Genomic DNA, 22,660 nt, shown 5'->3' on the forward strand with positions numbered 1-22,660 from the left:
GGAAGAAGTTATCCTTAGGCTAAGTTTACCCAGAGTTCACGTGGATGGATGTGGACGGTTAACATCTTACAGCAAACACTGCGAACACACTGGCTTTTGATCTGCTGCAGTAATAAGATTAAAACAACTTTGTCTGCAAAACAAGCTTTGTCTCTCAGAAGATTTCATTTAACAATACTCTGGGTGGATGTGAGGGCTCAGTGGGTAAAGGGCCCCACCACCAAGACCAATGGCCTGAGTTGGATGCTGAGAATCAAATGGTAGAAAGGAAAACCAACTCTCACAGTTGTCCTCTGACCCCACGTATTCTGTGCTGCCTATCTACACACACACACACACACACACACAACACAAATACACACAGCACAGCAACACTAACTCATCCATACTCTCAGGCACAATGCACATGTACACATGCACACATACATTCAAAGTAAGTTATAACATCTATAGCCAAGTTCTGAGTTATTTTTCTCCACAAGTTAACTGAACTGATATTTTAATTATCCATAGTTTCAAGAAGAGCATCTAATAAATAGACAGCATTTGTGTCTGTTCTGGATCTAGAGAAAGAACCTCTAGCATTCTTTGGGCTCATCACAAGCCGTCACTAACAGAATGTGGGTGGTGAGAACTATTGCTTATTTGCTGATTAAGAAGTAAGAACATACATACATCAGTGACCACATTTTGAATGTGTTTTGTGGTACAGCCTAGGTTTTGGGTGTTTATGAACAGTACACTTGAGGAAACCTTGAAATTGACAGCTTTATATGCTCTACATTAAAATATAACTTTTACATTTGCTACATTTACATGAAGATGAATAAACCCCAATGATTCCTTACTGCTTTACAACACTGTTGTTAGTGCTAACCCACGTGACTGTCAGGATGTACACAGAGATGGTCGGTTGTAACTTAGCAACTTATCTTCAGCTATTTTTATAGACTGTCAAGACAACAGCCATGATAGTATTATATTAGGACTGTCATGCTTTTAAATGTTAAAAAATGCTTGTATGTATAAAATATAAAATTGCAAAAGAGCAGTAGCTCATTGAGATTGTTATAGATTAAACTTTATTCATTTAAAAATAAACTTTAATTTTGTTAAGGAATTTAAACTACAAGAACCCAATAAAAAGAAATAATATACTATCTTTTTATACAAAACTTGTAATTTAAAGCATGTTATTTTGTAAATTTTACTAAGCTCAGATCAATATTTTAAGAAATATTAGTTAATCTAGATGGTAAAGCCCTATCACTGAAGCGCCCAACTCGCCAGCAAGAATGATGCCACAACAGGATCCTTCTGCACACGTTTATTGGGAGAGCTCCGAGCCCAGAACTGGTGCTGCTTATATAGGCCTAGGAGAGGCGTGTCTCACACCTGGATTGGTTATGCATTCTACCTCATTTGCATGTCTCACATCTGATTGGTTATACTCTCAGTACCTCACAAAACCTCATTAACATACCTCATTTGCATGTCTCACATCTGATTGGTTATACTCTCAGTACCTCACAAAACCTCATTATCATGCCCGGGCCAGGCAGTGTCTTGGCAAAAAACTTTACTGCATATGTACACATTGGTTGTTTACCCAAACTTATGCGTGGTGGCCAGCGGTAGCCAGCGCCACCCTGCAACGGCATATGTGGCTTCCCACAGAAGGCAACACCTACATACTGGAGAAGTCATGCTGGTGATGACTAGAGCTTTCACCCCTGCTGACTGGTGATCATGATCTGTAAGGTACTCTGCTTGCTACCAGAGCAGAAAGGCAAACATCAATCCAGCTACAAACCATTCATTCTACAGTGATGACCAGCCTGCGTGAAATGCTAGTGGATCCATAGTACAAAATGGATGGGCATAACCAGCCACTGTCTGATTCAATTTAAGGCTCACTCTACGAGATAGGATCCATGCCTGACAATGCTTGGGTAGCCAAAATCCTGAGACTAGTTAAAGCTAGGGTAAAACCAAATGCTAATGTTCTGCTAAAGGAACTTAGTAAAATAAAATGACTCAACAATATCCTGCTGCATCCTTGGTTCAATGACTTGCTCAGCTATCATCAGAGATTCTTCCTCTTGCAAGAAGGTTCTAGTGCAGAACCCACAGCTGGATGATGTTCAAAGAGTGAAAGAACTTGGAACATTGGGTCCTAAATGAGATGTCTTCATCAGCTCCCGTGTCTCCGGGCTTAGGAAGCTCTGGAGAAGAGGCAGTAGGAAGTGTATAGGAGCCTGTAGGAAGGCTGACACCAAGGAAACAGTGTTTTCCAGATACAACAGGACTGAAGCACAGAGGAACTCACAGAGACATGGCAGCACACTAGGGTCCTGCACAGGTTCTAAGCCAGGTGGAGTCCCAGCTCTGAGCCAGGAAAGGGGGCTCAAGGTCTTTTCCCTTCCTTTTTTAGATTAGGAAACAAAAACAACAACAACAACAACAACAACAACAAAAACAAAAACAAAAACAAAAACAAAACAAACAAAAAACCCCAACCAACCAACCAAACAAACAAAAAACCAAAACTTAACAAAAAAAAAATGAAAATAAAGTCATATTTCTTGACTTTAAAGATTCTCATAGCATCTCCTTAAAATTCAATTTGTCTCTAGTTAGTACAGAGTCTCATTTATGGATTTCCAAGTTTTTGTGGATTAACTTTGATTTTTTATTCAGACACAGGAGGGACACCACTCATATCTATGCATTGTACAGTCATTAAAAATGTACTGTATTTGGTATGCGAACTGCTTGAGATTTTTAGTTCAAAATCTTGTCAAGTTTAACTGCAAAAACATCCAAAATACTACATTTCTAAGAACCTAAAGGAAGCCCTTCCAGGGGAGCCTTCAGCCGATCCATTTCAGACAAGGAATGAATGGTCTGTGAACCTCCCTTGGAAACTGCTGGCGTTAGGACAGAAGACTAAGCTTTCCTTGTTAATAAGTAAGTTGAAGTTATTGACTCTATCCAAACAGTCTTTAGTAACAGGTCTGTCTAGATAGAAAAATGAACCACTAAGGCAATAGATGGTGAGTTGTTCATAACTGAAATATGAAATGAGTTGCCCTTTTATAAATTACAGAATTAAATTGATAGACAATTATGACCTTTAAACAGCTCAGAGCTTTATTGCTTAAAGCTTAGTTCCTCTAAAGAACTGGCTTGTATTAGATAAAAGTGTACTTTAAGTAAAGTCCTTATTTCTGGTACTTACTTTTCCTCTAAATTGGTTTTTCTCAAACTTCTAATATTACGTATCTCTTGATTATCAATCAAAGCAAATTTTTGTTGATACCAATTATGAAGCACACTTAATTGAGCCAGGTGTAGTGTGGAGTCTCTTCTCTTACACTTTCTGGGAGCCTCTGTTGAGGAGATGTTTTCTGTATTAGCTAGCTTGTGAGTGGCTCTGAGGCTCTAGTGGATCACGCGCATCCAGGAACTGATCCCATTCTGTTTCCTTTCCTTTCCTTTTTCAAGTCGCTTGGATTCTCTGTGACATGTAAGACACCAGATGAGCAAAGCAATTCCTAAGTTACTTCTGTGCTAACAGAAATCCCCAGAATTGCTGTGCTTGGGGCCTAGAAGCTACAGTAACAAAAACAAGATGTTTGCTAGCAATTCTGAACATCTTGTGCTCATCGGATTTAAATGTATTTATTTTTTTGAGGTCTATTAATGTTAACAGTTAAGTTAAAAGGAAAAATAACATGATGATGATAAAAGTACAGGTCTATAGACACATGATTAAACCTAAATTAAATTTAAGACAAACTGAAATAAGCTGAGGCTACTCACTTATATTGTTAAACCTTAAGGTTCATGAGCTATATGAATGGCCAGCCAGTTTTGAAAAGAGAAATTTTTAAAGAGTTTCTTAAACTTTTTATCTTTTTTTTTCAGTTCCAAACAATCTGATTTTTTTATATCTGCATTCCAGCCATGACTGACTATAAAATAATTTTCTGAGTATATTTGAATAACACCCTATCTTTTTTCTATCTTAACAGAAAAGATAAAGTAGACAAATGTCCAAAAGCTTTAATCCAACAATTCAAACTGCTGGGCATGGAGATGTGACTTTACTACTAGTTCTCAGAAGACAGAAGAAGGTGAATCTCTGAATTTGAGGCCAGCCTGGTCTGCAAAGCAAATTCCATGACAGCCAGGGCTACATAGACAGATGCTGTTTCAAAAACAAACCAACAACAACCCCACCTCAAACCCAACCAAAACTAAACGGACAAGCCAATTGTATGTGTGTATATGTATGTATGTATGTTTGTATGTATGTATGTATGTATGTATGTTTTACGGAAATAAGATGTGAATTCACCAGGAAAGAACAAGAGCCCAAAAGGCAGAGGAGAAGTGTTCATGGGTGCACTAGCCAGTTACCTCTGGAAGAGCAGCTGCATGGATTCAGGATGCACTTCATGGACACTGGGTGCCATGCTGGATGGCTGTGGAAAGTCATCTCTTACTAAGTCATAATCAAAATGCTTCTATAGAACTCCACACTGAGTCAGTGCTTTCTGTTCCCAAGCAAACCACAGCACTGATCTCCATCTGTTTTTCTCTGACTCTTAAAACATCCTCCCAAATTGAAAAACAAAGCACAAAATCATCTTAATTGCCTTGCCAAAGGGTTGAAAAGGAGCACTACTTTTTGTTCAAAAGACAACTTCAGAAAACAAAAGAGAAGCCTCAAATGGGCCAAAAGCCACAAATTGAAAAACAAAAGAAAAACAAGGCTGGCTGTCTACTGCCAGCAGGAGTTCACCAGGGAGAGGAGCTCTGAGTCTGCAGACTCCAAAATAGTCACTTTTCTTTCCATTTTGTCAATGATGGCAAAAGGCCATGGGTGCTGGCTAAAGGAAGGAAAGGATGTTCCAGGAAGAAAACGGTCTTTTTGTTGCAAAAACTGCATTCCCACTTGTATCCAATGTTGATAAACAGGCAGCAGAAACTCTGGGAGGGTCACATCTATGTGGTGACACAGGAAGCTTTCTCCAGGGTCTAGCACACTCTTACCAGAGCCTCTTGCCTTGGTTCGCTATCTCATCTAAATGCTCATGCGCATTAAGAGATAACGTGGTGTAATTGGAAATGGACAGACACATTTACTTATAGTTTTGGCCATAAGTGGAGAAGGAGAGATTCTCAGCTACATCCCACCAGGCCCATAGCTCTCTCACACCAAATAGAAGGATAAAAGATAGAAAAATACGCACTTCAGTGTCAGCTGTGGGCCCAGTTTCCAGGAGATGGGAGATGGTCATTTTCCTCCAGTGCCAGAGACGATGCCCTTTGGGTGGGCCATTTTCACTCACAGTTTGGTATTTCCTGCAGGGAGTCTTGCTTCTTATGGCCCCTTTACAGTTAAGCGTGACAATATTCAAGAAAAAATATTCAAACAAAGCACAGTGATCCCTTTTGCTTATTTATTAAGGATAAAAAAATGATAATTATAGCTAGTTCAGTTTAAAGATCTTAGTTGGTTTCATTTTAGACTTTTGAGTTGGGTAAGGCTTTTCTCTAAAGCAAAATCAGTCTTCTCATGGCATGACCAGGAGTTGAATTTCATAGACAGTGAAAAAATGGATAAAACAGAATCAAATAGTATGAAACAGATTGATCACCAGGGATGGATTCACACCTGTAATCTCAGCAGTCGGGAGGCTGTGGTGTGAAGATTGCTGTCAGTTTGAGGTCGGCTTTAGCTATACAGTGAGCTCCCGCTTAGGTTATAGTGTGAGACGTTGTCTCAAACCAAACCAAACCAGCAGAACAAAATAGAAATAATTTCAAAATTCTCTTTCTCTGTAAGGTTGTTATCATGATGCTATGACTAAAACTCCAGCACAGACTGACCACTAAAGGTGAGGAGTGAGAAAGTTTTATTCAAGGCAGCTTAACTGGGAAGAGCGGATGCTGAGGCTTAGTGACCTTAGGTGTGTTTTCAGGGAGTTGAGATTTCTTAGTGATGCCCTTTGTCTCTCTTGTTCTGCTAAGACACTGACCCAAAGCATATTGGCGCAGGAAAGAATTTATGTGGCAGGAACTGAAAAAGAGACCCATGAGAGGTTCCACTTAATTGGATAGTTCTCAGATAATTTTTTGTTTTTTGTTTTTTGGGGTTTTTTTGTTTGTTTGTTTTTTATCCAGGCCCAGCCACCCAGGATGTAAGTGCCCATGTTGAGCTATGCCTTGGCTTATCACATCAATTAATTGGTCCTATCATATCAATTTAAAAAATGCCCCACAAAGGTTCATGTGCCAGTCTGGTGATGCCAATTCTTTAACAGAGAATTCCTCTTCTCAGGTACACCTGGGTCTTTGTCAAGTTGATAAAATGCAAGAAACATATCGTGCAAGTGAAATGGAAGCAGCATTGAAAGTCTGAGTAGCCGGTGGGCATCCCTGCACATGTGCCTGTGGGTAGCTGACAGATCAGCTGGTTTAAAAGAGAGGCTGGTGGTCTAGTCAATCATGGTTGCTGTTCTGGTGCTAAACCAGATTCTGGAGAAAGCTCTATTGCTGTTAAGACTTGAGAGGAGCTTGGTGGCTGATTATGGGGAGGATCCCCGGGTGGGGTAGTCTCTGGATGGTCCATCCTTTCGTCTTAGCTATGAACTTTGTCCCTGTAACTCCTTCCATGGGTATTTTGTTCCCTATACTGACACTATTGCATATGCCAGCAAGATTTTGCTGAAAGGACCCTGATATAGCTGTCTCTTGTAAGGCTATGCCAGTGCCTGGCAAGTACAGAAGTGGGTGCTCACGGTCATCTATAGGATGGAGCACAGGGCCCCCAATAAAGGAGCTAGAGAAAGTATCCAAGGAGCTGAAGGGGTCTGCAACCCTATAGGTGGAACAACAATATGAACTAACCTGTAACCCCAGAGCTTGTGTCTCTAGCTGCCTATGTAGCCGAACATGGCCTAGTCGGCCATCATTGGGAAGAGAGGCCCCTAGGTCTTACAAACTTTATATGCCCCAGTACAGAGGAATGCCAGGGCCAAGAAGTGGGAGTGGGTGGGTGGGGGAACAGGGTGAGGGGAGGGTATAGGGAACTTTCGGGATAGCATTTGAAATGTAAATAAAAAATATTTAATAATAATAATAATAAAAAAGATTTGAGAGGAGCAATGCCGCCTCAGTAATGTGCTGGCTTTATGATAGGGGCAGCCTCTGTTTCCATTAGACATTAATTACTCCCACTTGGGCATGTGATCTCATTATGTGGTTATTTGTCCTTCCAGGCTTAATTCTCAGCTATAAAGATGTTTAACAATCAGTCCTGACATTCCTAGAATCCAAGGTAACTTCATAAGGGAGTTATTTAGGAAAGAAAATATTTTAAAGAGATAAAACAGAGCCAGAGAAAGGCCAAAATGGAATTAATTAGGTCAGTTACTGGAACCCCATCATTCCTTCAGGGTGGGTAGAGGGAGACAGAGCTACAGGAAAAGAATGGATTGCCAAGTATAGTGGTGTGTACTGGCAATCGGACTCATGTACTAGGACTTGAGCGATCAAGGTCCTAACTCTCCGGAGGCTGGGAAACTGAGGTTGGCCTGGGCAACATGATAAGATCTTGACCAAAACCAGACAAGAAATCCCTAAGTTGAACAAATTCTGATGGTAGTTTCCACCATCAGCCTGACTGGGCTTGGAATCCATCACTTGGGAGATCCACCTCTGGATGCCTGTGAGGGTGTTCCCTGAATGGTCTCTATGGGACCTGTACCACAGCGCGTACAGCATCATTTCATAGGCTGGCTTCCTAAAGGAAAATTAAGGCCAAGGAGGAAGTAGCTCTGCTTTATTATTCATCTCTGCCTTGACTGCGAACACAACGTAATTCATCATGTCAAACTCCTGCCATTGTGCTGTGCCCACAGTGACAGATTGAATCATTTCAAACTTTGAAACAAAATGAACTCTGCTAACCTTGAATTGCTCTTGCTCAGGTCACAGTGCTGAGAAAACTGAGGAGTGTAGGTTAGTGAGCCTTTCCTCCTGAGAGTCTCCTATCAGATCCTTTGTGGACAGCAATAGAAACAAAAGTAAAGAGTTCACAAATAAAACGAAGCTGATTGGTTAATGTCACAACTCTTCAGCCTGGCTCATCCAAGTTGTTTTAGTAAGAAGTAAAGGATGCAAAATCAAACAGTGGGAACGCTCATCTCACAGGTGTTGGTCAGTTTGGAAAATTTGACCCTCTTTCAGTTTTCCTGATTTTTAAAAGTGTATTTATTACTTACCCATTTTCCAGATCTCAAGAGGGTCAGATGGCAACTTAGTCTTAATTTTGTGACTGAAACTAGCATAACTAGTTTGATTTTTATCCTCGATTTTGAGCTCCAGTACATGAGCTTAAGCTGGAATTATGGCTTCCTATAAATTTTCTTAACACACTTTTTGCATACTTTTCTTAGCAGAAAGAAAGAAAGATCAGTAACTGGAGGATTAGTGCCAAAGAGCCTTGGGGCAGACAGGACAGGGTCTGACAGAGGAGTCGTCACACAGTGCTTTAAGTGAGAAAAGGGCCATTCCTGGAAAATCACTGAAATGCTGAGAACAAGGCTCTCCTAAATCTTGAACCACAGGTAACAGGGGTCAAAGACAGAAGACAGACATACAGGAAGAGCTCTGACCAGGACACTTAACTGGGTTATTGCATAGATTGTGAATCAAAAAGATCACTGAAAAAAAAAAAAACAACTTGATGAAAGGGTATATATAAAGGGTCTTAGGGTTTCCATTGCTGTGAACAGACACCATGACCAAGGCAACTTCTATAAAGGACAATTTTAACTAAGGCTAGCTCACAGGTTCAGACTTTTGGTCCATTATCATCAAGGCAGGGACATGGGAGCATCTAGGCAGGCATGGCACAGGAGATGCTGAGAGTTCTACATCTTACTCCAAAGGCAAACAGGAGAAGGCTCATTTCCAGGCAGCTAGGAGGAGGGTCTCAAAGCCCACACCCACAGTGATCTCACTTCCTCCAACAAGACTACGTCCTACTCCAACAAGGCCAGACCTCCTAGTAGTGCCGATCCATGGGCTAAGCATATTCAAACCACAACATAGGGTTTGAAAATTACTTATTATTATTATCATTTTTCTTATTATTACTGTCATTATTGAAAGATTAATATAATTCAGAGCCTGGAACAGAAGACATGGTCCAAATCCCAAACCCTCAGTGTTGACATCTATAGGTAGGACAGTGATGTTATTTACATATTCATGTCATTATTTGTAAATCTATATATATGTTTGGCAACTATTTGGCTAATTTAGAAAGACATTTGGTTGTAATTTCTACTGCAAATATTCTGGACAGTAAAACTGAGGTTAATAATAATATAAAGCTCTGCAGCTATACATGCCTTTCATTATCTTTCAATCCAGAGCTTCAGAAAAACCAAAGAAAAAAATAACTGAATATAATAAATGTTTGCATTATTAAATAAAATACTTTTAATGGCAGCTTTTATAAAATTATGCATAGCTGCTAACAGGTTCAGTAGATCTTTTTCCTCTGTTTCCCAAGCTTTGTTTCTACTCTTCTGTGCCCTGTCTCATTTTTTATGAGAAAGGAGAACATCTTCTAGCTCCAAGCTGCTTTCCAATGAACAGCAGACGTGGTCATGTGATCTCTGACCTCTTGTCTTGGTTTCCTGTTAATTATTAACTACGCTGTAGGACCAGAACACTGGGCTCTTGCAGAGATGACACACAAACATCGGCTTGCATGAGAGCATGGCTGAAGGACAGAAGGCCTCCCTAACTGTGAGCCTTGGTCACTGCTCTATTGCTCTGAAGAGACACCATCATCTGGGCACTTCTTATAAGAAAAAGGCTTTCCTTGGAGCTTGCTTAAAGTTTCAGAGATTTAGTCCATTGTTGTCTCAGCAGGGAGGATGGTAGCACTCAGGCACAAGTTGCTGAGAGCTCTCCTTCTGGATCAGCAGGCAGGCAGCAGGAAAAGAGTCTCCAGGCTTGATCTGGGGCTCAAAGCCCATGGCACACTTCCTCCAAAAGGCCACATCACCTCATCCTTCTAAGTCCTGTGACTCCCTGCTAACTAAGCAGGGGCAAGGTAAGGTAGTGGTTTTTATATTGAGTATATTATTGGTTCTCATTGGGAGTTATAAATGATAGAGAAATTAATTTTAAAACTCAGTTTTGGATAACATTTTCATTAAATAGACCACTAAAATTAGCATTCAAGAGAACTAAAAATCACATAAAAGCAAAGTTCAATCTTACTTTAGTAATTTCTGCTGGCTTTGTGCCCAACCCTTCTGAACGTTTTTTTTCCCTCTCTAGTAACTTAGAAATTCGGTTTTTGGTGCCATCTACTGCCCATTCTTGGCATAACAAGCAAAATAAATTTACAGTTTCCCATTTGTTTCTAGCAAATACCATTTAACAAAGTGAGAAACAAAGTAGAAATCACACTGGCAGTGAAAATTCTGTAGAATTAAACCACCAAAGAATGTAAATGTTATTAAAATAGTGACGTAGGAAACAGCCTACAACAGTCAAGGAGAGAGAGCTTACTAGTCAGACATTGACAGCTGGACTTGTAGGAGACATCACACAGCAAAGGTTTAGAAAAACTATACCATTGACTTTTTGTGGTTTTCATGTGTGTGTGTGTGTGTGTGTCTACAGAATGATGTTGGGTGTTCCCTCAATCAATTTTAAAAGAAGGGCAACTTATTTATTTTTCTCTCATATAGTACATTCCGTCCCTTTCCTTCCCCCAAACCTCCCCCGCCCCCCCCCCCCCCCCGACCTCCCCTTTTCCCCAGATCCACCCTCCTTCCCCTCCTCTCAGAAAAGCACAGGCCTCCCAGGAACATCAACCAAATACAGCATAACAGGGGCAATAAAACTCAGCACTTGTTATCATATCAAGGCTTGGACAAGACAAGGCAGGTCAGTGGAGGAAAAGGGGTCCAAAAGGGAAGCAAAACATTCAGAGAGAGCCTTGCTCCCACTGTTAGGAATCTCACAAGAACGCCAGGCTACACAACCATAACATAAATACATAGGTCCTAGATCAGACCCGCACTGGGCCTCTGCTCTCTGTGATTCCCCACGCCTCCTTGTCAGTTGATTCTGGTGTCATGTTCTTTCTCTCTCTCTCTCTCTCTCTCTCTCTCTCTCTCTCTCTCTCTCTCTCTCTCTCTTTTTATTTACATTTCAAATGTTATCCCCTTTCCTAGATTCCCATCCGAAAATCTCCTATCCCCTCCACCCTCCCTCTGCTCCCCAACCCACCCATTCCCATTCCTGGTCCTGGCATTACCCTATCCTGCATTAAGGGGGGAACAGGAAGATCCTGGGAGGTAGAGGGGAACCTGGGAGGGAGAGAGGAAGGGGAGGAAATAAGGGAGGCAGTATCAGGTACTGGAAGGGATGGGAAAGAGGTACAGGAGGTCAGGATTTCGAAAAAAAAATTACATAGGGGGTGGGAGGATGAGGAACAGGGATAGACTCTTGAAGCTCTCAGACATCAGGGAAACAAGAGGCTCCCAAGACCCAAAGGGGATGAATTTAGTCGAAATGCACAGAGAAGGGGAAGATAGAACCTGTAGAGAGCACCTGCAGTAGATAGGTATACATCCCTCACCTCCCCCAACCCCCACCCCACCCCCGCCAATGCTCTCTCCAAGGAATGTTGCCACCCACCCATCTCAAAGATTTTAACCAAGAAACGTTCCTGAGCAAGGGAAGAACACCAACAAGAAATGGAGCAGAGACTGAAGGAAGGTCCATCCAGGGACTTCCCTACCTCGGGATCCATCCTGTCTTCAGACACCAAACCAGACACTGTTCCTGTGGTCAAGAGGCACTTGCGGACAGGAGCCTGGAGTGGCGGTTCTTTGGGAGGTATGGCCAGCAACTGACCGTTGGAGCCAACCATTAGACTAAGCTCAGGGAACTCATTGCGGGAGCTTGCAGAAAAGCTGGAGGTGCAGAGGGGAATGCAATCCTATTGAAAACAACATCTGCTGGCAGGACCAGCCAGTGCTCCTAGACACTAGACAACACCCCAGGAGTGTATAACTCCAGATACATTGTAGCAGAGAATGGCGGTGCTGAAAGCAATGGGAAGCGAGGCCCTTGGTCCTGTGGAGCTTTGATGCTCCAGTGTAGTGGGTTTCTCAATCAGTAGGGCAAGAAAGGGAGGGTGGGTGAAGGAGAACCCTCATCCAGGCAGAGTGGAGGCTGAGAGTGCAGATGTAGTTTGAGGGGTTAGTGGAGGGTAACCAGGAAGTGGCATATCATGTGAGATGTAATCCAATGGAATGATTAACAAATACATTTTTAAAACACACACATATGCCAGGCATTTAATTTTACCAGTGAAGACTCAGTAGCCAGCTCAGAGAGTCAGGGAAAGCACCTAGCTGACATTCCTACCCTGATGACCTCTCAGTAGGAAAGCATTCTTTATCCCTCTCCACACTGTCTTAAATATCCTTCAACTTAAAGACCTTCTTTCTGAGGCGGGACAGTGGTGGCGCATGCCTTTAATCCCAGCACTTAGGAGGCAGAGGCAGGTAGATTTCTGAGTTCGAGGACAGCCTGGTCTACAGAGTGAGTTCCAGGACAGCCAAGGCTATACAGAGATACCCTAGTGTCTAAAAAGAACAAAAGAAAAAAGAAAAAAGAAAAAAGAAAAGAAAAATGAAAAAAAACAAAAAAGAAAAAAGAAAAAAAGAAAAAAAAAGACCTTCCTTCTGTTTGGTTATATTCATTCTCTTTCACCTGGTTAATTGCTCTAACTCTTGACCTGGAGTTGACTTTATTTTGCTTTGCAATAAATGTGTGTGATAGGGCTGAGCCACCGGACAAAAAAGTACACTGAACAGTAAGCTCTTGGATTACAGGTCTGGTCTAGGGCTGAGCTACACCATAAAAAGGTTTTTTTCTTTTTTTTTTTTTCAGGAATTAACACAATCTTGGGGGTTACAATGTGACCAAATATCCTGCATCATGAATTAACAATAATCCCTCCCTTATAGAAATCAAGCTCTCTGACAAGTGTCCTGGTAGTTTCCAGGCATGTCTGAGTGCATCATCATGGGAACACATGATTCCAAGGACATCAGAAATGGGCTCTTGAAACTGTTTCACATGGCAAATAGAAACCTAAAAAGCACCAAGCCACCCCTGATCCTTATCATAAAGGATAAATTCCCCTTCCTCCTTTTCACATAATTTATGGCAAGATAACACCATTCTTGATCTTGGCTCAGTGTCCTATGTGCTGCTGAATAGAAGTGTTGCTGTCCAAGGGTCACCAAACAAACCACAGAAACACTGAATTCAGTTAAACAGGGAAGGTTTATTGAATGCACACCACATGACAGAACAACCAGGGCAACAGCTGAAAACTGTATGCTAGGCATTTCTTAGGGCAAGCTCCATGAAAAAAAACACAAAGAGCTCATTCACAAGGGCTGGAAATGCTGCCCTGACTCAAGCTGTTTTAGACATAATAGTTCATATTGATCTTGAATTTGAAAGGTCTTATGTGAAACATATAGATGTGGAATTTCATAAGAAAACAAACCTCATAACATACAGAACATAACAGGGTACATGGCCAGCATAACTCCGCTCTGAGTCAAGATTTTGTTTTGTTTTGTTTTACATCCATGACTGGTGTCTTACTTAGGGATTTACTGCTGTGAACACACAAGATGACCAAGGCAAGTCTTATAAAACCAACATTTCAATGGGGCTGGCTTACAGGTTCAGAGGTTCAGTCCATTATCATCAAGGTGGGAGCATGGCAGTATCCAGGAAGGCATGGCACAGGAGGAGCTGAGAGTTCTACCTCTTCACCCAAAGGCTGCTAGTGGAAGTCCAACTTCTAGGCACCTAGGGTAAGAGTATTAAGCCCACATCCACAGCGACACACCTACTCCAACTTGGTCACACCTATTCCAACAAGGCCACACCTCCAAATGGTGCCACTCCCTAGTGCAAGAGTATACAAACCATCACAACTGGGAAGCATATTACAGCAATGGCATGATATAGACTGCTGCCTTGTAACACATTTGCTACAGATATGGTAAGGGGCAAGCCTCACCAGAGAGAACTTTGTATCATTAGGAAAGATGTCTGCATACTGTCACCATGTTTAGACAAGGTCCATGGCCTCAACAGGAATTCTTTGGAAGGGGGACAGAGAATGTGTTTGTTACTTGAAATATGGGCCTCAGCAGTGTTTCTCAGCTTGGTCAGTGCCCATTTCACATCACTCTGTCCATTCAGAGGAACCCAAGGTGTCCTCCCACCTTCCCTTTGAGCCACATCTAGGCACAAAAAGGCCAGGACACAGTGCTGGTGTCACACTCATCAGTTATGCTTAATTTTCAACTAATGTCATTGTTTAAACAAACCCAATGTGGTCAATTGTTATTGATAGTCTTCAGTTTTACTGAAGGTACCAACTGCTTGACCACACCCAATTCTCTACAAAATTTGCACCCTGGGATGTATATCAAGATAAATCTGACATGGAGGTGCATGAACACATTCCTGTACTGAACACAGAAAGGTGGAGGTAGAATTATGATGTGTGGTTAATTAGCCACCAAGTTCACATTGTATTCCTGGATTTCATCTCAGGACAAGGAAGTGGAGAGTCTCTGATGGCTTCTGTCTAGCCCCTTGAAAAGTTCTCTGAGCTCTGGCCTCAGCTCTTGATACTTCCTGCTGGGGCAGCAACACTAAAGGAAGCTAAGATCGTCATAGGCATGGTATAATGCTAGCAGCAGTGGATATTACTCAGTTGTTCAGATAATGACACTCACTTTCATTTGTTCTTAATGTGAGCTTAGGGAAAAAGAGAACATGGTCCTTAGAATGGAAAGATCATTTTCATTTCTCCATCTTCCCAGAAAGAAAGAATGGAAGGGAGAGAATGATAAGTTCTTTATAATAGACAAGGATTGGTAAGTGAGGCCTTGCACGTAGTGTGTGTTTCAGTGTTGTTTTATGAAACAGGGTCTCAAATACCCCATGTGGGCCAGGTTAACCTTGAGCTCAGACAATTCTGCTTCCACTTTCCAATATTTAGGCTTACAAGTAGGGCCTCCAAGAACTGTGAAGACAGAAGTAGTCCTGGATAATCTAATGCTGAGGCATGCACCATCCAGTATAGCAAAAGCCATCGTGTTCTATGTCTGCCCCCTATATCAGATAGTTGCTGTCATATGACACCCATTCATCAACACAGAAAATCAACTTGACTCATAGGAAAGTCATGATGTCCACATCCTGTTATGTTCTGTTTAATGTTTGTTAATCTTACAATGGTCCATAAACCCTTCCATGGGACCCCTAAAATTAAAGGCCGATATGCACTGTTATATCTAAAATGGCTTGATCAGAACTGACCACTGGATATTTCCCTAACGTTAAAAGAACTAATTGTGCTTTTCTTGTTTTTGTTTTTGTTTTTGTTTTTGTTTTTTTTTTTTTGGTGTTTGGTTCTTGTTTTTTTTTTTTTTCTTATACCTTAACAAAGTTCGATTTTTGGAGCCCTGGTTCAGCCCCCAAAACTTGAGCTATGGTTCTGATCAATCAGTATTGGGGCCTGCATTTAACGAATCATTGATGTTTGACTGAGATTGGTTTTTGTGTGGTTTGTGGGGCCAAACATGAACCCAAATACAAGATGCTAGGCCCTTGCTCTGTCAACCAACCTATGTCTATTGTATTTCCCTATATCTTCTGTCTGCACATCTGCACCTCTGTTGAATATTTTATTTATTTCATACAGAATCTCATGGTATTGCTCACAGAGGGCTGTAAGCAATACTGATTGGTGAGTTTGGTGCAGTGAGGAAAGCACCCCCCCCCCCCACACACACACAATCTGAGGGCCACTCATTGGTGGCTCCAATATTTCAGTTTCCTCTGCCAACAGATCTCTAGACAGTTGTCAGAAGCATGATGACTGCATGTCTCCTTCCTAAGGGATCTTGGGGCAAATTTCAAATGCTAGGCACAAGGCTTCATGAGTGTGGCCCCTAATACACACCCATACTGCAACCGGCCCTACAGGCTGAACCTGGATGAGATTTCATGCACCTGTACATGATGAGACAGGAGTAGATATTGGCTGCATATTCGAACTGGTATGATTTCTCAGTAGTTTTTAATGGCTCATATTGCTGATTGAAGAAAATTTAAGGTAGGATGAGACATTTCTGAGAGGGGTTTGGAAAGGAAACACTCAGTTAGATACATAGGAATTACTTAGGTGTTGCCAATCAAGCCAGAGCAAACCCTGGCTTTGGAAGGAGGATGTGCTCAATGGCTATGCCCCAGGAAAGGGCAGCTCAGCTTCCTGTCAGTACAGGAAGAACATTAGCAGGGAACCAAAGGCTGTATGTAGTCCATGACGCCAGCAGTCCCTTCTTGGACAATCCTTTGTCTCATGGAGAGTTCTTTGCAACCTCTGTGATGTCATCAGTGTTGTAGTGACAACAAGCTCACTGCAAATGTTTTCTGAGAGTCAATGTGGATAGGAGAGAGACCAGAGAGGGGAGGAAGGATGCTGGCCTTCCATCTGAGAGTAATGAAAAATGAAGAAGGAGCTCCTGGAGAATGTGGAGTAAGTCCTGGGAAGTGAATGTTGAGCTCCTGGTAGGGGTGGCCTGAGTTGGCCTTTTTCGTAATGTGCAACTGAAGACTCTGGGTAGCGAAAGATTTCTATGATTATCACAATTCTTGAACATCAAGGATTTCAGAACAGTACTTTCTCCATCCCCTAAGGCAGGAGGTGGCAAGGTCAAAGCTGTTATGCTGTGAACTTTTTAAGACTTTACTTACACTGGATATTGTGGGTGTTACATGGGGACAGAATGAGACCATCAGGAGTGACAGCGGGTCTAAGCTATGCCAGTTTGGGGGAGGGAAATCCTGCACTTCAGTCCATGGCTTCTTTTAGCTCCTGTAGTTATCTGACATTAGTGCCAGGGAGAGAATGGTGCTCCAGACCATGACCTCATGTTCTGAGAACTACTCAGACCTCCTGTTTGTGACAGTTCCTACATTAACTTTCTTTATCACCAATTGTGTGTGGCAGGCATTTCTATACTGTAAACAAAGAACTATCAGTTGACACACCCAGACAGAGGGGGATTCTATTGCTACTTCTGTGGTGTTTGGTGTTTGGGGGGGGGGATTGATCCTTGTGTTGACCATGTTCTCCCCCTGCATGACTTTTTAAGCCAATTCTTTGGCTTAGAGTAACAGGTAGGATATCTGAGCATCTCCAAAATCTCAAATACTTTTGAATAGTGAATTTATCACCTGACTTGTGAATTCTCAACTCAAGGTTCTGAAGCCAAGTTGTACTTTGTGCTGTTGATAATCATTCTGGAGAAGACATCTCTCTGGTTATCATAACCATGTTTAGGGAGACAGAGGAAACACATGTCTGCTTACATCTCCTGATATCTCTAGAGTGATGTTAGAATTGATATCCACTGAGAAGAAATCTCATGCTGGGACCAATCTCTTGGTGGTGTCAGTAGGTTACAGGCATTTTTTCCTTCTCTGTGGTCAGTCTACACTCTTTGCATTCTCACATCAAATATTCTTGTATTCATCTACCTACAGAGGTTCTCAGACAGACATCATCCCCTGTACCTGTCATAAGCAAGAATCAGTTTGAGAAGGAAGAGAAGAAGCTGATCAAAGAGATCCAGCTCATTACCCAGGAGACAAATGAGCTGAGAGATCGCCTGATCTACGTGACCGAGGGATCCATGAACAAGAGGTATACCTTGCTCCAAAACCTGTGGTGTCAGTCCGGGGTCTGCAATGCATCCCTCATCTTATGCTTTTAAAGGGGTGGGTTCTAGGAAGCTATACCACCAGAACATAATTGGGCCTCACTTCATGCCCCTAAACACTTCTTAGAGGAGAGGCAGCACCTGAACGTTTGTCAGGAGCGAGAAGGGAAATAGACTCTTCTGGTCCCTCCACTTGAAAAGAGAAACTTGGAGTCTGAGTGAAGAACTCATGGAAAGAGGCAGTGATGACTTCCTAGGGTTCATTTGGAAAGCCTTTGACAGGAGGTTGCTAGGTGATGGGAGTTTGTAGTTGTGTTTTTACTTGTCTGGCAGGTGACTGAGTACTGGAACCTCCAGGTAGCAGCTGGAGGGGCCTGGTCCCACATGGTTCTTCTCAGCGCTTGATTAGAATGGCTGAGTTTCATGCCTGTTCCTCTTTGTCTGTGTGCCTTATACTCTGAGGCAGTAATGTTGCATACATTTCTTCTCACATTGTGTTCTCTTTGTCTCCATCTCTCTCTCTCTCTCATTCTCTCACTCTTTGTTTCTCCATCTTGTGTATAGTTCTAAGTCTGTGAGCCTGTGTGTGTGCACATGTCCAGACCTGTGAATATGTTTTGTATGTTTTTATTTCTCTCCACAATTTGGAATCTAGCAGTCTGTGTTTTTCTCTTGAGGATTTTCCTGCCTAACAGTTTCCATGTGATGTGGGTCCTGAGGTCTGGTAGTCCCCACTTTATATAGCATTGCACTTTGACTATGTGGTCACAACTGTTCATACATTTGTATCCCTTGGGCAGTTTATAAATCTGTGGTGATGTCTGGCCTCATCTCCAGAATTATGTGTAACATCTGTCTCTACAGTATTAGTTATCCAAGATTTAGAATCCCTTTTATGAAAACAAGGGAAATACCATCACAGGCGTCTGGTGGGCAAAGACCTAGGCTCCTGAGAACATAACTGGTTAGTCTGTCCTTCAGCCCTACTGAGTAACGCAGGGAGCCAGGGCACCCTCCATCTGGATGCCTAGCTTCTGGTGTTCTGGGGCCAGGACAAGCCAGTTTCCCAAGGTTAAGAAAATCCCAGCATTTAGAATGCAGAGTGTGGTTTCCATGGCTGCCGTAGTCCAGGACCCAGCCTGAGTTCATGTGTTATTAAAAGCCTAAGTTTATGGAGTTCTATTTTCCTGGGGCAAGGCCCTACCACAGGCAAAATCCACTTTATGAAAAATTGAAGTTAAAGGAGAAGGAGATCATGACATTCCTACACGAATTAGAGAACAAGAACATGGAGGCCCGAGAGAACAAGCAGGAGCTCAAGAAGGAGATAAATTTCTATCGGTAAGTTCTTGTCAGGGAGGCCAACACTTGTGAAATGGCCATTTCTACCTTCCTTTATTTCTGGTCGGGAGACTGCAGGTCTGGTTCTATACTTTATGCTTTTTAGGCATCAGTGTGCCTTGGATTTTTGGACTCAGTTTTCCTAGGTCTCTAAGAGACTGTTACCACTGCCAGTGTTCTCCAGGCATCCTCAGGAGCCTCTAGACAGACAAGTGATTCAGATCATCAGAAGGTTATTATGCTGTACTGGGCCTCTGGGGCTCAGGCAGGGTTTGACAGAGCTAAGTGAGGTGTAACACAAGGATAGAGCGCCCTCCCTTTGGTTCTACTGTCTACCCTGATTGCATTTGCAGCCTACTAATTGGTATTGCCCCAATGCATGGGCTGTCATAGGTAGATGGAGATCCCACTTTCTTTAGGAGAAACATGGACCCTTTTTGGTGTTTGGACTGCAGCAAAATTTCTTCTTCCCTGAAATGGCTATTTGCTGTTTGTACAGCTGTCATGGATGTATTGAGGTGGATTGTATTAGGTATTCATGGGAACCAGGGTACAGGTCAGGTTAATGGGACCTATAAGTAGAAATGGGAGGAGGAGGCTGCAGGATCTTACCATGCAGAGTGTGTTTCCAGTAACCTGCACAGCCGGATCCTGATGGAGAAGAATCTTATAAAGAAGAAGTTGGTGAAATTGCAGCAGGAGAGCAAGGAAGTACAGGCTGATTGGGCCATCATTCATCAATATTTGGTGGAATTGAACCTGAGTGGTAAAGACGAACAGGAGAAGAACAGCAACCTTGAGACTCAAGAATATCAGGTAGGGACAAACAATTCGGTCAGGCTATGACTATCTAATATCATTGTCACATTAGATCTATCTTTGCTTCCCCCCACCACCTTTCTAATCCACGCTCCCAAGCAGCCACTTTCCTTATGGAATGTAGCTGTTCATTGCTCTGTCTTCACACAAGTATTCTTGGAAGTTAGCCTCTTGTGAGACACTGACTTAGCCTCTTTTGAGCCACTGCTACCACTGGTAAGTGTACCTTTCAACTCTGCTTTAATCTGCAGTCCACTAAAGGGTGACAGGTGAATAACATGTCACATTCTTGCATGTCCTCATGATAGGTGGAATGCTATGCAGAGGTTTGAGTGAGTTCTGGGTCCTTAGACAGGAGACAGGCAGAGGTCATATGACATCCCATGTGTCTGCACCTTGGAGGGATTAGAGCCAAGTACAAATGTTAAATGAGTGCTTCTCATTATCATTGATCTGGGTATCCTGTGCCCTTCTCCTTTCTTCCTGTAATCCATTGAGGTCTCTTCCTTTGCCATGTTTTTGGTTGGAACTGATAAGATTCCCAAGTTGGTCTTTGTCAGTCCATGTTTTTGTGACTGTTGTTGAATACTTTGCCTGTCTTCAGATTTAACATCAATAACTTCAGTTAAAATATTAATATTGACTCAAGTACAGTTGAGGTGGTGGGAGGCAGCAGCCTCACAGCTGCCATGCCTGTCTCCTCCATGCCTGTGTCTTAGTAACTGCCTTCCTCTCCCAGGTCTCAGAAACTGCAAGAGAGCGGGAAATGGCCACAGCAGAAAAAGAGAGCATCCTGCAGAATGAGTTGCCACCCCAGGATGCCACTGCTGAGCACCATCCCCAGCATTCACAATCTTCCTTGGATTAATCTTCTTCCATATAATTCATTTTCTTAGGGTGAATAGGCCTTTACTAGGAATCCATGGCTGGTTCAGTGTGTTCTTCCCTTTTCTCTTCAGACAACTCCTCTTGACAGAGAACTGAGGTGACTGCACTGCCACCAAGTGTCCAAGAGGAGTAGGCTGTAGGTCTGTGCTGCTAAAAGTACAGAAAGAGAAAGCAACTGAACAATAATTTTTTGTTAGAGTTTTGGTTGAAGTTTTGCTTTTTGTTCTTTGAGTTGTTGCAATGTTATTTAGAAGTTATATGTTCTTGTTCTTGTATTTCATTGTTTGTTTTTGCCTTTAACTCTATATTAATTGAACTTTTAAGACCTGTTTTTTAAAAATTCTATTTCTTATGAATAAAAATTGATTTGCAAGTAGTGACTCTTGAGACCATCTTCCTTATTCAGGTGTACTGTCCCCTGCTATAGACCTAGAATTCACAGCCAGAGATGGATCTCTGTAAGTTCCAGGCAGCCAGAGCTACATAGTAAAGCCATAGCCACCTATGGGTATACAAGGTGATGATCTTTTGTGTGTGGATAATTTACTTACCCCATGGACACACACTTTATGATATAATCACTGCCGTACTGTATCCATGATGTCATAAATTCGCTTACTCCTAACATATAGCACTCTGTAACACACATTCATTCATGATCCTGTGGACCAGATACTGAGTAATATACCGTCATTACTCTAAAGCTGCTGAGGAAATAAAAATATTCACAAAGGAATATAAAATAAATGAGGAAGGCCAGAGCCATATTCCCCAGTTTTGCTTGCAATATAGCATCAATGATAACCACACACCAGATATAATAACCTTCCAAGTCACTCTGGGAAGTAGCTTTTGATAGACACTGTTGTCCTTGATCATAAACTTGCTTTGTTTTGCTGTTGCTGATTAGACTTATGTTGAACATTTATGTGAATGGGTGTTTTTCCTACTGAATATAATACTGTATGTGGATCCTCCTGAGGGACATTTCCCTCAGAGGATCGAAGAAGGAATCACAACCACTCCTGGAGATGATTGTTAGGCACCATGTGGGTCTTCTAGGAGTAGCAGATGTTCTAACCTGTGAGGCATCCCCACACTTCCTGCAGTTGGCTTTTGTCCCTCAAATGCCTGTGCTGTATTAGATGGACAGGATCAAGTCCAGCTGAGTGAAGAAATCTCAGGAGATGTGTAGGTACAGTGCCTGAGCTGCGCATACTCATTGTCCTAGGCTGCCAGGCATGTATGCAGGGCTCTGATGTTACCACTGCTAGTTCTGTGTTCAGGATATTGCCTCGGTATCTTTTATTTTCAATTTTAGAGCAGATCTTCACCTCTCATATAGGATGACAATGTAGATTAGGCACTTCTGTAAAATTTAGAATTGAGATTAGCTTCCTAGAAGCTTGATTGGGAAAAAGAACCCTCTTGATAGTATGAAATGCATCTATTGTTTCTTTTTTAATCAGATATGTTTTTATTTACATTTCAAGTGTTATCCCCTTTCCTGGTTTCCCCTCTGAAAATGCCCTGTCTCCTCCCCTCTCCCCCTGCTCACCAACCATTCCACTCTGGCTTCCTAGCCTGGGCATTCCCCTGCACAGGGTCAAGGCCTTTCCTCCTATTGATGACCAACAAAGCCATCATCTACTACATATGCAGCTGGAGCCATGAGTCCCACTGTACTCTGGTTGGTGGTTTAGTCTCTAGTAGCTCTGGGGGTACTGGCT

The 22,660-nt window shown here is 42.3% G+C and overlaps 1 protein-coding gene across 1 annotated transcript; it reads left to right on the forward strand.

Annotated features, from left to right (window-relative positions):
- The first annotated feature begins 9,795 nt into the window (after positions 1–9,795).
- Positions 9,796–21,192, forward strand: LOC110294716 (disks large homolog 5-like). Its single transcript, XM_021163126.3, has 6 exons — positions 9,796–10,144; positions 11,730–11,946; positions 17,707–17,866; positions 19,080–19,223; positions 19,856–20,039; positions 20,782–21,192. Exons 2-6 carry the CDS (start codon positions 11,805–11,807, stop codon positions 20,908–20,910), a joined length of 759 nt encoding a protein of 252 aa, XP_021018785.2. The 5' UTR covers positions 9,796–10,144; positions 11,730–11,804; the 3' UTR covers positions 20,911–21,192.
- Positions 21,193–22,660: the final 1,468 nt, after the last annotated feature.

The sequence above is a fragment of the Mus caroli genome, unplaced genomic scaffold (assembly GCF_978045245.1).
Source record: "Mus caroli unplaced genomic scaffold, Mus_caroli_1 scaffold_4, whole genome shotgun sequence".
Classification (NCBI taxonomy): domain Eukaryota; kingdom Metazoa; phylum Chordata; class Mammalia; order Rodentia; family Muridae; genus Mus; species Mus caroli.

Bases quoted from the DNA above. Each gene is read 5' to 3' on its own strand.
- LOC110294716 (XM_021163126.3), top strand. From the start codon at position 11,805: ATGGAGCAGAGACTGAAGGAAGGTCCATCCAGGGACTTCCCTACCTCG. The intron at 11,947-17,706 runs GTATGGCCAGCA...ATCTACCTACAG, and splicing joins GAGTGGCGGTTCTTTGGGAG to AGGTTCTCAGACAGACATCA. The intron at 20,040-20,781 runs GTAGGGACAAAC...TTCCTCTCCCAG, and splicing joins TTGAGACTCAAGAATATCAG to GTCTCAGAAACTGCAAGAGA.